A 16,271-nucleotide genomic window follows, 5' to 3' on the forward strand; every position below is an offset into this window, starting at 1 on the left:
CCAGTTATGTGTTACCTAGGAGAAGACACCAACCCCCACCTTCCCACAGCCTCCTTTCAGGCAGAGCAATAAAATCCCTGCTGAGCCTCCTCTTCTCCAGTCTAAACACCTCCAACTCCCTCAGCCATTCCTCGTAATGCTTGTGCTCCAAAATCCTCTCCAGCTTCATTGCTCCTCTCTGGAGATGTTCCAGCCCCTCAATGCATTTCTTGAAGTGAGGGCCCAGGAACTGAGCACAGGATTCAAGGTGCAGGCATGTTTGAAAGTTTTTATGGTTAGAACTTTTCTACTAGATTAATCTTTTTCATCTTAAATCCTTTCTTGACTGCTTATCATCTGGTAGCAGTGGCAATCACTTCTGGGTCTTGATAGACAAGGAAACATCACTGAAATGGAATGAGGCTGTATTATGCACACAGAAATATTCCCATATGCACACAGAAATATTCCCATTTTATATTAGAGAATATGTTTCTCACTTCTGACAGAAGTTTATAGATTTTTTTCACTTGCTGTCTTTACAAACTGCAGAATCTCTGTGTTTCATGAATTATGATCATAAGTTACATTTGTGCATTTATATTCAATCTGTTTTTCACTCCTGTCTGAAGCTGAAGTTTTTGGGGTGTACCTTGGAGAGAGAAATACTGTGAGCAAGCCAGTCAAATGACTTGAGGCAATGCTACAGTTTTCTGTGCTGCAGTTTTCCTTGGCTGAGATTGTCAGCTGTCTGACTTCCATTGAGCCAACTCTCTGGGAAAATGCAGAACTGGAACTGAATCAGTAACCAGGCTGCTTCCTCCCATGCCAGGGTCATGAGCATGCCTGTCAGGAGGAGATAGTGAGGCTACTATCCCCCCAGGGATGAGTTTTGCTATTACATCTGAGTTTTTTACAACTGCTTCACAGGTAATTTCCTCAACCCCTGCACATAGGTTAGGCACAAATATACTGTCAGTACAAGTAAGGAACTAATCAAGCTACCCTGACTAGAGAGAAAAATTCTGTGGTTAGAAATTTCTTGAGGCTCACAGAAGCACCATTTTAGAACAAGGGACAAACACACACTGAAGCTTAATATAAAATGATCTCATTTTGTTATGCAAGATGACTTGACTTAATTAGATCTCAGACTTCCTATCCATGAAAACAAGAGGACATTATATCTGAATAAAATGCATAAGGTGCAGTTAAAGAAAGAAGATAAAGATGGTTTTAAGGAGTTGCAGAAATATCTCAGAATTGGACATCTGTGATTATTCAAACATACATATTCATGGATACTTCTATTGTGCTTTAAGATGTTGATTAACAGCCATTAGTGCAGGTAATACGTTTATTTTGTAAATAAAGAAATTTCCTTGAAGCTTTTTCTAACTTTTATGCATACCTGTCTAGTAGCAGTTCTTCAGAAAGACCAGCTTTCAATAATATGCCTTCCCAGAAGCACCTCAATTTCAGGGGAAAGGTTTTGCTTTTTGAAAGGAAATTTTGAAAGGAAAATTGGACAGAAATGTGGGGGTTTTTTTTAATTGGGCAATGTACTATGAATGTACTATAAATCAAAATGAAAGTATCATCTTTTGGTAAATTATGAAGAAGTTCTTTTTCATCATACACTCCTTCTATTTTCTTTCCTTTGCTTGTTTGCTTTTATGCCAGCATCCACCAGGAATGGCTGGACAGATGTTCTAAGGCCTCTGATAGTGTTTTATAGGTAGAAAAACATAGGAGTACACAAGATATTAGTCTAAAACATACAGAAAAATACAAAGAAAGAAACAAGACCCAAAATATAAATATTTTAATTAAATTAAAACAAAATATTATTAAATAATCTTGACTTTAAAAATACTAACCAAAAGCAAGTGTTAGCATTAGAACAAGCTGACTGTTCTACACAGGCTGTATCTGAGGAGGGGATGTTTGAATTTCCTGATAAAATTTAATTACTTCCCTCTGAAATGTAGTGTTTAAGGGTCTGTATACATAAATATTTAGAGTGAGCAATTTTCAGATGTCAGTGCTGCTGTCTCAAGCTGATTGTAGACATCCAGTAATGGAAGAAAAATAATATGATATGATGAGAGAATAATTTAAAAGATAAAATGCAGATAAAGAGTAACAGTGATCACAGTATTACTAGACATCTCTTCACTATCATTCCCCTTAGATGAAACAATTTTAAAAAACAAATGATAAAAGTGAAGAAAGACACCTATTCTTAAATACCAGACATACTTGGTTCAACCACAGTTTTCTCACAAACAGAGAAGTTAAACTTTATTCTCAAATAATTATTGTGAGATGGTCTGTCAGATCTCAGACGCACTGATGGGCATCACTAAGTGTACAAACTTTTTTTTATCATCTTGCAACCTTATTAATTTTTTGTTCTGCCATTATCACAAATATGTGAGCAACAAAATGATGGGAAGACTATGCCTTTGTGTGTTAGTGAAATCAGATAAGGAAATGTTTTCACAAAGCAAAAGAATACTATGTCAGTCAGATTAGCTTAAAACCCTTCAGAATTTAAAGAATAAATCTGAACTTTCATCAATTGTTATGAGATAATGAGAAAGTTGTACAAAGGTAGGCTGTAATTAACAAAGCCTTAAGCTCACCAGCATAGAGATGTATTTCGGTGCAATTTTAACAAGTCTTTATGCAACAGTAAGTTGCATGTTCCAAGGTGAAATAAACTTCTTACTGTTGGCTCTGGACTCCAAATCATGGATCTTAAAGTGTTTGAGTTGGTGAAGCTGTTGGATAAGATATCTGTAAAAGTTTTATAAAACAGCCTTTCACATAGCATCAATACCTAGTCTGCTTTTAAAGCTGATAGGAGCAAGGAATGACTCATACCACTTAGGAAGGTGATTATATGATCCAAGTAACTCTGAGTTTTTTTTCATTGATCTGACACAGATTTTCACTTTGATAATAAGCATGTTAATTACATTAACACTTCTAAATTCTGTTTTCTGCATCTGTATAACAGGGATAGTGATAATTTGTTATATCATAGGTTTGCCTGAAAGATGAATTCTTTAATACAGTAAACAGAATCAGTATTATTATTTACATGATTAATATGATGGTTTGTCTTAGACAACTGGAGTATAACCGATTTTTACTTTCCATATTAATACCTACAGTTACATTCCCCAAATGATCCAAAAGATCTAAAGATGAAAAAAAAATTCTAGATTTTTTCCTGTAATTTTGATGCCACTGAAGTCCACGAGAGTTTTCCCACTGTTTCAAGGAGGAGCTATCCATGCTTAGCTCTGTGGATAGCTTGTTGTTCATGTACTGTAACTTATAAAAATATACAGACCAAAACATTAGTGATGTTTTTGCCACAGGTATTGAACAATCCAAAAGACAGATGAGTCATGCAGAAAAATATTTTTCTTCCCTACTTGTCATTTCTGTGATGAGTGCTAGCTTTTATAAAAGCAGAGAATTATTTGGGAAACAGAAATATACAATGTTTTTTGCATTTGCTTTCTCGTTGAAAGTTAAAATAGAAGCAAAATATGAAATACTGTTTCTCATTATGAAATTATCATTGCAAAAGAGAATTAGAAGATAATCTGTAAATACACAAAAACTTTATAGAGATATTATTTATTTAAATACCAAGATCAAATATGAAGATATTTTGAGAACATAAAACAAGAACCTTTAAAGATTATTTCCAATTTCTTCCATATTAAAATACTGTGCTTAACATCCCAGTTGCAATATTATGGAAACTTCATAGAACATGCTTGAATTTGGCTCAGTTATGAGGAAATGGATATAAATATCTATTTATGAGGACCCTTGGGGATAATTACGATTTACAGCTATGAATCTTCTGCAGTAGAAAACTAAGGAATAAGAGGAGCTGTGTCTTTCCTATAGAATGCCAATGGAAGAGACAAGATAGTTTTGGTACTCCATGTAATTATTGTGGTATTTGCTCTATTGGAAAGAAACAAGGGATATCAGCTGTGGTTTTGGACACACTCATGGATGTGTGTATTAGGTATTCTTGGGGCATTCCAACTAGCTCAAAACTTCCCTGGATGATAAAAGGAGAACTTAATGGGCAGTGAGTAAATGTTAGTGGTGTGTCATTGTTGAGCCATTCAATTCTGCCAAGACTGAAGCTACAGGCCTGCCCAGAAGAAAAGTTTTAGGAATATCTATCTCAAAGTCTTAGATGCTTTGAGATTTCAGACATATTGGTTGTTCACCTCAGTTTTGTAGGATCAGTTCTTAAGGCAGGTCCCAGCTCAAAACACTAATGTAGCTACACCCTTCATCTCCAAGCAAGTCTCTTGATTCAGGTCCAGTTGGGCTGCCTGGACACAGGTTATAATGTCATTTGAAGACACTGTAGGGGTCTTGATGCCTTTGAGACATATACAGTGAATCCTTGATGTCATATGACTCATGGGGGAAACACCTGCCTTGCTGGACTGGGAGATAAAAGCTGGCATGTGTTCATATGTCTAAAATGACGGGAGATAACTGTGTAGCTGCTGAACTGAGCTCCTAATGTCTGCACTATTGTCAGATATGAGGTACCTAGCTTTCACACTGACACCAAAATCAGTTAGTCTGAAACTAGTAAACTCCACTGAACTGTGCTTTTGACCTCCAGCAGGCACTGATGAGAAAGGCCTCTTTCAAAGAAGAATATTGTGTTGCTTATCCAAATGGACTTAAATTTAAATTACATGCAGCTTCTCCAAGCTACATCTTGAAATACAGGAACCCTGTTGATCCTTAGACACTATAGATGATAAAATCAACAAGAAGAATGTTGCTTTTAATTTCAACAAGGGATTTTTTCAGGTTTTCAAGCTGATCTGATTTTCACTTCTGTGCTGACTGCAAATGTATTCATCAGTCTGCCTCAAGGTTGAAACTGAGATACATCTTTGTTCAGTTGGCAAGATGACTACAATTTAAAAGCTGAAGGCCAGCTTTTGATCACCAGTGATGCAGCACTTAATGTTTATTTGCATACTAATAATTTAGTATTTTTTTAGAAATGCTTGTAATTAAGCACTTTAAGTGTCATTCCTCCATTTTATCACTCTGAGCCCATGTTCTGGGCTTCCCAGATGCTCAAGGTGATGCTCAGGAGTTTACCAGTCACACCTGTTTACTGGCACACCTCCAAATTATTTACCAAGGAAATAAATACTGCTAGACCAAGTGACTCAGTTCCTTTTTAATATTAATGCTAAATAGGCAAGTCAGTATTCAGTAGACCTCACTGAGGTCTGTGTTCTTGACTGGCTACTAGTATATAAAGAAATACTGAAATCAGGAGGAGTTTCATTTTTTTATGAGGGATACATTTGAGAAATCAGCATCATAGATAAGTCAGCATCTTTTGCTTCTTAGATACATTAACAGACAGAGAGTGTGGTAGAGATTTTAAGTCAATGAACTTTCAGCTGTGGTTTTGCTAATCTACTTCATCCTCAGAGTTCTTTGGATTCACAATGATGGGACTTGGAGTTGTCAGATATTTTTGTGAACCTAATTTGGATGCTCCTTATGATAATATTTGAATACAGAAAATCACCAGTGACAAAAATAGTCAGTTTCCTTTCAAACCATATTCCCTTCAGTGTGCAATTTGCTACAGTCAGGAAGTATATTTTTGTGTATTTATTTCCTTTTATGTTTTAGTGTCTTTAGGTTTTAGAATTGAGTTTTATGAACTTAGGCAAAAGACATCTTATTGAACTGAAAAAAATTAAAAGAGTTAATTTAATACAATTAAGTTTGAAATTTAAAATAATGTCCAGGTGTTTTTTTGTAATCCTGTATACATTTTAACACTGGACTAGAGCCTAGTCTTGGCTAGGGGGAAAAACCAATGCAACCCTTTTTCCCATGGGTTTTCTGTTTTAAAACCCAACTAAAATTAGTTATGAAGCACTGTATAAAGCACTGACACTGCCTCTGTGAATCATGAAGATTTTCTTTTAACGTGGATTCCCGAGTCATTGACTATTGCAATCACAGCTAAATCAATGTCTTTCATTTCCCCAGTGCATTAACAGAACAAGGACAATGCCAATGAAGAGATAATACTGACATAGTGGAATAGTGATCCTACTCTCCAGTAACAACAACCCTGCTCAGAGCTACAGGCTGGGGGGCAGAGTGGCTGGAAAGCTGCCTGGTGGAAAGGACCTGGGAGTGCTGGTCAGCAGCAGCTGGATGTGAGCCAGCAGGCAGTGTGTGCCCAGGTGGCCAGGAAGGTCAATGGCATCCTGATTTGGATCAGGAATAGTGTGGCCAGCAGGACCAAGGAAATGACTGTCTCCCCTCAGCACTGCCGAGGCCACACCTCAGTGCTGGGTTCAGTTCTGGACCCCTCACTGCAAGAAAGGCATTGAGGTGTGTCCAGGGAAGGGCAACAGAGCTGGTGAAGGGTCTGGAGCACAAGTCTGGGAGAAGCAGCTGAGGGAGCTGGGGCTGTTTAGCCAGGAGAAAAGGAAGCTCAGGAGAGACATTGCTGATCTCTAGAGCTGCCTGAAAGGAGGCTGGAGCCAGCTGTGTGCCAGTTTCCCCTCCCAGGGGAGGGGACAAGCGACAGGACAAGAGGAAATGGCCTCAAGCTGTGCCAGGAGAGATTCAGGCTGGACATCAAGGAGAAATTATTCATCAAAAGGGTTGTCAAGCATTGGAATGGAGCAGTGGAATCACCCTCTCAGATGGTGCTCAAGGAATGACTGGATGTGGCATTTAGTGCTGTGGTTTAATTGATGTCGTGATGTTTAGTCAAAGGTTGAAGTCAGTGATATTGGAGGTCTTTTCCAACCTCAGTGATATTATGTAGGTGAGAATAACCTTCTACTGATTTTTTTAGTATTCAAGCAGAGTCTAAGAGTTAGCTGGCATCTTCTCTGAACTGATAGTAAAAAATGTATGCATATGCTTTTCCTTTTCTACCACAGCATGTGCTGACATAACCTCTTTGTTGTTTAGCTGTGAACAATTTTTCCTTCAATACTTTTAAAACTGACATTGTGGCCTTTTCAGCTTGCTAAGACCTGATACAAATTTCAAAGAATTTGATTTTAAAATTCCTGTTAATATGGTTGTTCTTTAAAAGAAAGAAGATCTGAGACATACCTAGATTTTTATGTTATCCAGGGCAAGGTATTATCATAGCATAAAAAAGATAAAGATGAATGTGTAGAGTGCTGAAACAATGTTTAAAAGGAAATAGCAACTAACAAATTCTTTTCATCCCACTTCCCTACTTTCCCTTTCTGAAATGGAATTGATTATGATATATCACAATTTATATTTCATACAATAAAAGTATCCTCATATAAAAATATAATAAAATAAAAAGAAAGCTGAAATTATACCAATAAAAATAAACAATAAAAAAACCTATGTCACTTAATAGTAGAAGAGGAATACAAATTGACTTGATATGTAGGCTTTAAAATTCAAATAGTTGAAAGAGCTAAAATTGCAAAAAATTATTTTCAAATCTGAATATGGAACCAAAAGGGTTCTGATCTTAGTAAGAAAATTTAAGAAATAATAGTAAAATTTATTCATTCAATAAACCAGCAACAACACAAGATTTCGGGTATATCAGTCAAGTGTTCACTGCAGTTTATATTGTGCCTCCACATCTATTGGTGAGAGAAAAATCTCTTCAAAGAATTTTTTTCTTTTAGCAGGTAGTCTGCCTGTCACTCTTTATCTAATGTAGTTGTTAAAACAGGAACCAGAATTTACATTTGCAGTTACATTGTTGGACACCATGAGTAGATGACCATGGCCCAGGATGATCTGTTCACTTTGGGAATTCAGCCCTAGGCATGCTTGAGAAGGTTGGTGAACTCCGCTTTTGGTGTCTCCATCCCAGTGCTTAGAGTAGAAGAGGCATTATTAGATGTGAACTTCTACTTGTATATGAAAAACGAAAATCAGTTCTGTTCTGGTTTGCAGTCCATCAATATTTTTAATCCTTTTTAGTCCTTAATTTGTTGACAGCTTGCACCAGGAAAGGTCAGAATCACTCTCCTGAGAAGAATAGTCTTGGCATGAATAGACCTATTGGCCTTTTTTACCTTTTCTTTTCCTTCTTCTGTCTTTTTATTCCTTGGCAAACATTAAAAGAATTAGCATAGAGTTACCATTGTGTTTTCAGTATGTCAGTTTTACCTGTTTCTATGCCTTTAATGCACTTAAGTCAGTTAATGGATCAAAGACCCAGTCATTTTTCTGAGTTTTCAACCATGAATGATGGGCAGGTAAAGGGTAAGGTAGACCAAAGCCATTACAAGTACATGGTAGAAAGAGTGTAGCATTTAATAGGGGAAACTATTACAATTCCTTTGTCTTTCTTCTTGCTGCAGTCTGAGATCACAGCACATCCTTGTTTGCAAGAGAGCTAGGCCAGAGTTTTGGAATATGCCATACACAGTAACAGGATTTTTATTCTCTATTTTATAGGGATTTTGTAACTGTGATCTGTATCTGTATCACTTCCATCACCTTAAAAAATATATGCAAATTTGATCTGATGCACAGAACAAAGGCTTGCAGAGTAAGCTGTGAAAGTCATATTCTGAGATCTATACAGACTTTCTGTGTGGATTTTAATGCAGTAAAATTCCATCAGATTTTAAAGATTTAATTCAGACAGCTCAGCTATCACCACTGATAAGACACTTCCTTTAGAAGGCTTTCACTGTAGGATACTAGTAGTAGTATTTAACATTCTTGATCCACTACAGTCAAAGACAACAAGTACAACAATTTCCTGCATGCTATTTGTGAAGGCAAGGGTATTTATGAGATTTTTATTCAGGTTTTGGGGTGGGTCCTCACTGGTTGCTGCGCTGTCTGCTGATCAGTGTATCTCTGTCTGTGTCAGGGTTGCATTGACTTTGAATCTTTATATTTGGGTAATTTTTAAAAGAAAATGAGAGAATATAAGACAGACATTGGAGAACACTGAGAATACTGAGTTGTGAGAATGCATCTCACTGGTACAGTGAGATATATTTAGTCATATGGGATAAAGTTAGCAGAGGTGTCTGACACAAAGATCTATTAGGCTGTCAGACAGTCTCCCAAGAGAAATGGTGGAATCCCTATGCCTGGCAATATTTAGCATTTGATTAGAGAAAGCACTAAAAAATGGGCTGAAAGGAGCAATCACATTTGACAAGAGTTTCTAATAGATGGTCTGTTCTTTTCCATTCCCGATTTCTCTAATTGCATGCTCAAACTTCAGGGAATAACAATTTAAAGATTACCTTTAAATATCTCAATAAGTATTAACTACTCTTTACTGTTTTGCTCATTAATATATTCACAAATGAGAAGTCCCATTACATTCTGCATGTTTTCTTTTAATTATACCTGGCCTTTATGAATAATTCCTGACAAGATTGTGTTGAGTTCACTCTTACATTTTTTTTTTTAAATCCAAGAATAAAAGCCTGCAGTACCTTTAATCCTTGCTAAAGTGTTTTTCCCAATTGGACAATATCTGTTAGAAAATTAAATATTGCTGTTAAGAAGATGCTGTGGGTAGGTACTTTGGATTTTGCTCCTTCACAGTATGCAGGATCAAGAAGAGTTTTCAGGAACATTTTTATTCAAATGTAATTAGCAGCAGTGCAAACATTGCTGCATTCAGTACAAGCAACACTTGTATAATAAGCTTAATCATTGTCATAAGCAGAAAAAACAATGAGTTCATCTCTTCTGCAACTGATATCAGCTTTAGTTTCTTTAGTGACTGATTTTCATAACTTTTCATAACTTTCATAACTTTTAAAAGCTAATTATTTTGTTCATAGTAAATTTCATTGCATCAGCACTTAAAAAAACTGAGTGCAAAGAAAAGTTTAATGAATTCAAATGTGTGTGTGTGTGTATATATGGAACACATTATTCAGGTTACAGCTTTAAAAATATAATCAAAGGTTATCATGGTAGTGGTGAAATACTGTTTAGCTGGATAGCTTGAACCAATACTAAATAAGAGGTATCATTGTTATGTCTTCTAAATAATCCTGTATGGGCCTTCAGAAGGTAAGAAAATGAATGAATGAGTTAAAATATTTATGTATGGACTCAAAAAATATGCAAAATGCATAAATCACATACAGAAGAGAATTTAAAATTCATTGTCCAAAATTATTTTTAAAAATACTTTTCTAGAAAATTAGATTCCAGAAAATATGTGATGAACTCAAATTCTGAATTTGATTAAGCAAGAGCTATAATTTGTGAAAAGGGCATGGGGTGTCTTCCAAATATTAGAATATAAAGATTCCAAAATTAGGAATGCCTGAGCACTCATCTAGACCAGATTCGGCATTAATAAATACATAAATCTTTATTTGCCTTGAGTTTTGAGCACTTGAAGATTTGTTAACTGTTATATATTACTAATTCATGGAATCCTTAATGGTTAAATATATTTAAGTAGAGGATAAGAATGGATCAAAAACAGTAGGATTGCAGAAAGAATTAACCTATGTCTTTTCTCTTTTCTTTCCTTTTCTTTCCTTTTTTGACATATAAGACTATTTTTGAGGAGCTTTTTTTCTTCAGTGCTGCAGTAAAATTGGGTATAGCTGTTAATCATCATGACTCCAGCAAGTCTTTTCCTTAGGGAATTCTGTAAATTTGGAGACATAGGCCGTTTATAATATTTGGGGATGCATTTGCTATAGCACAGTGTCTTGCATTTGGCCAAGTTGTATTTAAATAGCCTACTTCCAGCATTAATAAAACATCATAGTGAAATCTGGTTCAATATTAAATACTGATTAGGGTGTTGTTAAGCACCTGTGAAAGCATTTCTGCTCCTTCCTGGTACCACAGCATTTACTTGAGCATTTAAAAGCTCTGAGATGGACTATCCAGTTTTCAAGGGCTGGAAAATAAAAAGTAAAATTTCTTGGAATTCCCAGCCATTCAAAGCCTGGAAATATAATTTCCTAGATTATTATAGGATTTATTTAACATATATAACGTTGTGCCCAACAAGTCAAAGCACAGTGAGATGCTTTAAACCATCAATAAGTTACCAAACTTGGGCAGAAGAGTTGTCACTTTTTAGTAGATACTTGTAATTATTTCTTTGTCTCTGATTCACTAAATCATACTGCTCCACGGCCAGAGCCAGCTCCATCTATTCCTTTCTCTCTCCAGCTATGGGAGCATCAGGATGCATGAGAGGTTCACCATTTACTTCACTGGAAACTTTGTAAAGAGGAATATTAGATATAATAGAGATATTAAAACCAGTAGTGGGTGTATTGCAGCCCATCCTCCCTTGGCAGCTGAAGGCTGCTTTTTAATCTATTCATTTCAGTTCACAGGGAAAAGAAATCTTTAATTTAAATTACATTTATGTGATAGAATGTCACCAGTGCAACTGGCTACTATTGCTCAGGGTGTTGGTAGCAGTCCAATTGAAATGGTGGCTGCAGTCCTCCTGGAGTGGCAGATGTGGGTCTGTTGAAGCAGTGATCCTGCAGAAGGGTGTAGTCTTCCTCTGAAGATCCAGTGGTGGTGTAGATAGGCCTGGTCTTCCTATGGGAATCCAGTGGGAAAGAGCTGCTCCTCTCGAAATCCAGTGGGAAAAGCTGCTTGTGGTCTTCCAAATCTCAGATTATATCCAGGTAGGAATGCTTGGCCCCTCCCCCTGGGCAGAGCTTCTCAGAATGGGATGCTGTAATTTTATCTGTCATGCAGTGACACTCAATGGCCCATTAACAGCTGATGTCTCCCCAGAGGGAGGATTGGTTGTGGAAGAGATAAAGAAAATTGCCTAATTGACAGAAGATAACTGCCACACCTCTGGCAGATAGGAATGGAATACCCCTAAGAATATCCAACCTAAGACAACTGTGCAAAGGTCCCTTAACTGCTTTTATGTAAGAGTTACCACTAGAGGTGGATAGTTATATACCTTCACCTTCTCTGAGGGACAGGACTAAGTTTTGTGTACTGCTGGATGCAGCTAATGGGAGAGGCTGTTCTGGTTCTCTGCAGGTATTTTTCATGGTTGCATGTTTGCCAACTAAAATACTGAGTTGTGTAACTCACTTTATTTTGACTTACTGTTTGTGCTTTGTTTTTTTCTTTTTTAAAGTCTAGCCATTTTGTAGTTTGCTGCTTTAGAAAGAGTTGGGCTATTTTCTGTAAAAACCAAATGAGTTTCAACTCTCATACAGTATATTTTCTCATGTATTACAAGGACATACATAAAATATTGTGAGCAGGACAGTTTTCATTAGAATTATTAGATTTATTTTTCTTCTTGGTTTCACAGAGTAGAAACCTACCATTTTTCAGACCATGAAAATTCTATTTTCTAAGGCTATTCAGAGAAGAGGTGATTTAAGCTTGGTGCATTTGAGTACAGGCTGTTACTGTTTGAAACAGGGTCTTGACACTAAGAAGAAAATTCATGTTTAAAGACATCAGATTGTGTTACATTATGATACCCTTGTAACTAATGATACTTAAAATTTTGTTTGTATTTCAAATATCTTTTTCAGCATCTGAAAATACAAGAGGATTTGAGTAAATCTAAATAAATAAAATAAATTCTTCTCAATAGTCTCTTGAGTGCTGAATCAAATAGGTACTTAACTTTTTCTCGGGCAGTAGAATATAAGCCTCCTTTCAATTATGTCTCTTTTTGCTTCTACATCCCTTTTTCCCCTGACTGTAATTTTCATTATCAGTAGTAGAGTAGGGAGTGTTTCCTCTTGAAGTGAGCCTTGCAAATGCTAATTTCAGATGCTGTTCTGAGATTCTCCTAAGAGTTTTCCCCAGTCTTCCCTTTTGTGGGGAGGTAAATACTTAGAAATGTTCATTTTCAAAACAGTTAATTTTTTTAATTGAGGTCTATTTTAAATTTTTACTTATCAGCTCTTTTTTATTATTTTTTACTCTAAACAATACCAAAACTCACTGAAATTGTTAATAAACATTCTTAGTGTCACTGCAGCTTCAAATGTGTATTTCTGTCCTTTTATCTCATGTCTAAGATGTATTGTTGTAGGGCCAGAGCAAATCCTAGTCACTGGAAGACTCACTGTCCTTTCCCTTGACACAAAGTAAAGAGGTTTTGTTGAGGTTTTTTACGTTTTGGAAAGTTGTTTTATTAAGAAATACCTGAGATAAAGGTAGCCTGGCATAAAAACCTCGCCTAGAAATGGCTATCACTTTAAATATTTTTTATAGTTGCTCATTGCATATTTCTCAGTTCATTGTAGGAGGCATTTCTTCTGAATGGTGGTGGCAGTTATTATGGGACAAAAAGACTTCTATACAGGAAAAGGTTGGTTGGTTGGTTGGTTGGTTGGTTGCTTGGTTGGTTTTTATAGAAGCACTAATAGACCTAAAAAGTGCATTAATGCTGACTCTAGTGCTGAGTAAAAATTTACACTGTATTTGGGGAGGGCATCCTGGGTTCTGGTATCTGGATTTATACAGAACTTCTTTTGGAGCACCATCCTCATCACACATAGAGGAGAATATGTGAATTTGGCCACCCTCAGACTCACAACTTCTGATCTCAGCTGGCTCTAGGTGCAAGCTGGGTGCTTCATCTCTCAAAGTGCCTGACAAGAAATACTTTCAAACATTAAAGTTGTGGGTTCTGAGGATCTGAAGGTTAAAAAGGAGAAAACTGCTCAGTGACTTTAATACACTGCAAGGATGTGAAAGGAGCTATTTTGAGTCTCAGTTCTCGATACCTAAAGGTGTAGTGGGTGTCTGGATACATTGTATTAAACTTTCAATAAATTAGAAGATAATTTTCATACAGATTGGCACAAATAAAAGAATATTATCCAGAAAATACTTTCTGTTCATTAAAGGTACATTGTGCTTTTTTACTTTGTTTCCCAACCATTTCCACTTGAACCATTTGCACTGTATTGACCTGCTCTGAGCCTTGAGGGAGCCTGTTAAAGTCTGTAACGTGAACCCACAGAAGTGTCAAATATTAACAAGTGTTCTTTGCCCTGCTGATGCTGAGCGTTGATCCACCTCAGGCATCAAGAAACTGAGAGAGCTAATTTGTAATTGTTGCCTTTCCTGTTCTCTCAGATGGTTGGGTAAGCAGGCTGAAATGTCTGTCCTCTAGCTATTTGTCTTTATATAGGAACTTCCATCACCCTCATCTTCACAGTAGCAGGATCCCACCCAGTAGCATACTAATCAGTGTGACTAACATCTGTCTCCTGGGGTGCATTGTTTCTCTTATCCTGTCCCCTGAAGCAAGATAGTGTATTTAGCTATATAATGTTAAATACATCACTGTCATCTGCAGGGATATGTTTTTAGCTGTACTTTTTGCTATGAGTTCATACTAATGCAGACAAATCAAAATGGTGCACTACCACCTAAAATGGAAGATGACGGGGTTTGTGTTGACTTCAGATTCTGGGAGAGGCTATTTCCAGTTTGAAAATGGACACTCCCTTCTGTCCTAAAAGTCTTTACTTTACTTCAGGTGACACAGTGAAATCACCATGCAGAGTCCTGTCCTTCCTTCAGGACTTAGAGCACCACAGAGATGAAACCTCCCACCTGGAATCCACACTTACCCTCACTGCTGGGTAGCCCAGAGGAACAGGCAGATTTAATATGCTTGACCTAAGGAAGCAACTGAATGCTTCCTCCATAGAATGTTTTCTTGAATTTAGGAATGCCAGTGAAGTCTTATTCAATACCGCTGGGGAGTTTAATTAGCAGAAATAATGAAGTACCAAACTAACTATACTTTGGGTGAAAATGATAGTGTACTAGAGTGATTGTTTATAGGACTGCTGTTATTTTGGAGCTGCCTCATGCTGTCCCTTCTCCCCCAGCCTGACCAAATTTTGCATAGCTTGTGAGAGGAAAAATTGCCTTTTGCTGTAATTAATATCAAGTCAAAGTTTTTTAAGTTCACTATTTCTTTTAGCATTTCCCTTAACAGCAAGGCTTTCTTTAGACAATCAAATGTTTCATTGCAATTTAACTACAAATACTGGCTTCCAAAAATCACAGAGAAATAAAAAAAATTAGTTTCCATACAGCATTTCTTACATACTCTGTTGTCTTGTCATATGAAAAGAGCATATCAAAAGTCATCCCTTGGATTATATATATTTATTTATTTGTTTATTTATTCTGTGGTTCCTGAGCATTCTTTGGTTCAGAGACAGCTACAATGGATCACAATTGCCAGTTACTCTCTCAGTGGAAAATTCAGGTGTTAGATGAGCTGAACCACCTTCTGAAGTCACTTATGTCTCTCTGTCTTAGGTGACCTGCTCATCTGTCTGAGCTCTTCAGTGAGAACCTTAAGTTAGCAGGAACCTGTACTAAATTATTGGTTAATTTGTCACAAACAAGCATGCCTTTAAAAAGAGTAAGATGCTCAGTGAAAGTAAAGGGGCTTACTCTGCATTGTTTTGAAAAGTCATATGCCTTTACTTGCTTGACAGATACTGTTTCTCATAGGTTGTTTTGTTTTGTTGTTTTGCATTTTTTCAATATACTGAATATTAAGATTTTATCATAACACCATTTTTAATAGTGTAGAACAGTCAGTATCTTTGACCTGCCATTTGTTCATTTCACCTGTAGGTATTTATAGAACCATTAATGTAACAAAGGGCTCAGAAATTGCTGCTTTTATTATTCATTCCTCAGTATTCCACACAGATCCCACTGAGGCACTGTGGTTTGGACAATGCACCACAGTTTATCAGTGAATAAGCTGAGTTCTTAAATGAGGGACTGATTACTTTATTCTTGCAATGTACAGGTTGCTCTTCACGATTCACAATTCTCTTTGGTCAGCTCTGTGTGTCACATTATCGTGGGCAAACATGACATGCCATGTTGATGCAATATATTTCTACAGCTTGATAATATGCTTTGATTTATCACTCTTCTAAGCTGTGGTGTTTTGTTTTTCCCTTAGGGATATGATGATGGATATGGGGGTGAATATGATGATCCAAGCTATGAGGCATATGATAACAGTTATGCCACCCAAACACAAAGGTAAGCATTTGTGCTTTTACATTATTTCTCCAAAGGACACTTTTTTATCTTAGTTTTTCATGTAAATTTCCCATGGTTTATTTTCCACACTAAATTTTACAAATCCCTGAGTACTTTTGAAGTAAAAAGTAATAATGACAGTCCAAATCCATATACAGAGATTCAGATGACGTAAAAATGTA

General features: G+C 36.5%; 1 protein-coding gene across 8 annotated transcripts in view; it reads left to right on the forward strand.

Moving 5' to 3' along the window:
• The window catches only part of KHDRBS2 (KH RNA binding domain containing, signal transduction associated 2), a 338,979-nt gene that overhangs the window by 263,602 nt on the left and 59,106 nt on the right, over nucleotides 1–16,271 (forward strand). For all 8 annotated transcript variants that reach the window (XR_011682012.1, XR_011682011.1, XR_011682015.1 and 5 more), the window contains exon 7: nucleotides 16,007–16,089. Coding sequence is in view for 1 of the 8 variants with exons in the window: in XM_071445617.1 (XP_071301718.1) it covers nucleotides 16,007–16,089 (83 nt within the window). In the remaining 7 variants the exon portion in view is untranslated. The remainder of the gene's footprint in view (nucleotides 1–16,006; nucleotides 16,090–16,271) is intronic.

This window comes from Agelaius tricolor, unplaced genomic scaffold, assembly GCF_023055355.1.
Source record: "Agelaius tricolor isolate 1412-34295 unplaced genomic scaffold, bAgeTri1.0.p SCAF_1, whole genome shotgun sequence".
NCBI classification, from domain to species: Eukaryota; Metazoa; Chordata; class Aves; order Passeriformes; family Icteridae; genus Agelaius; species Agelaius tricolor.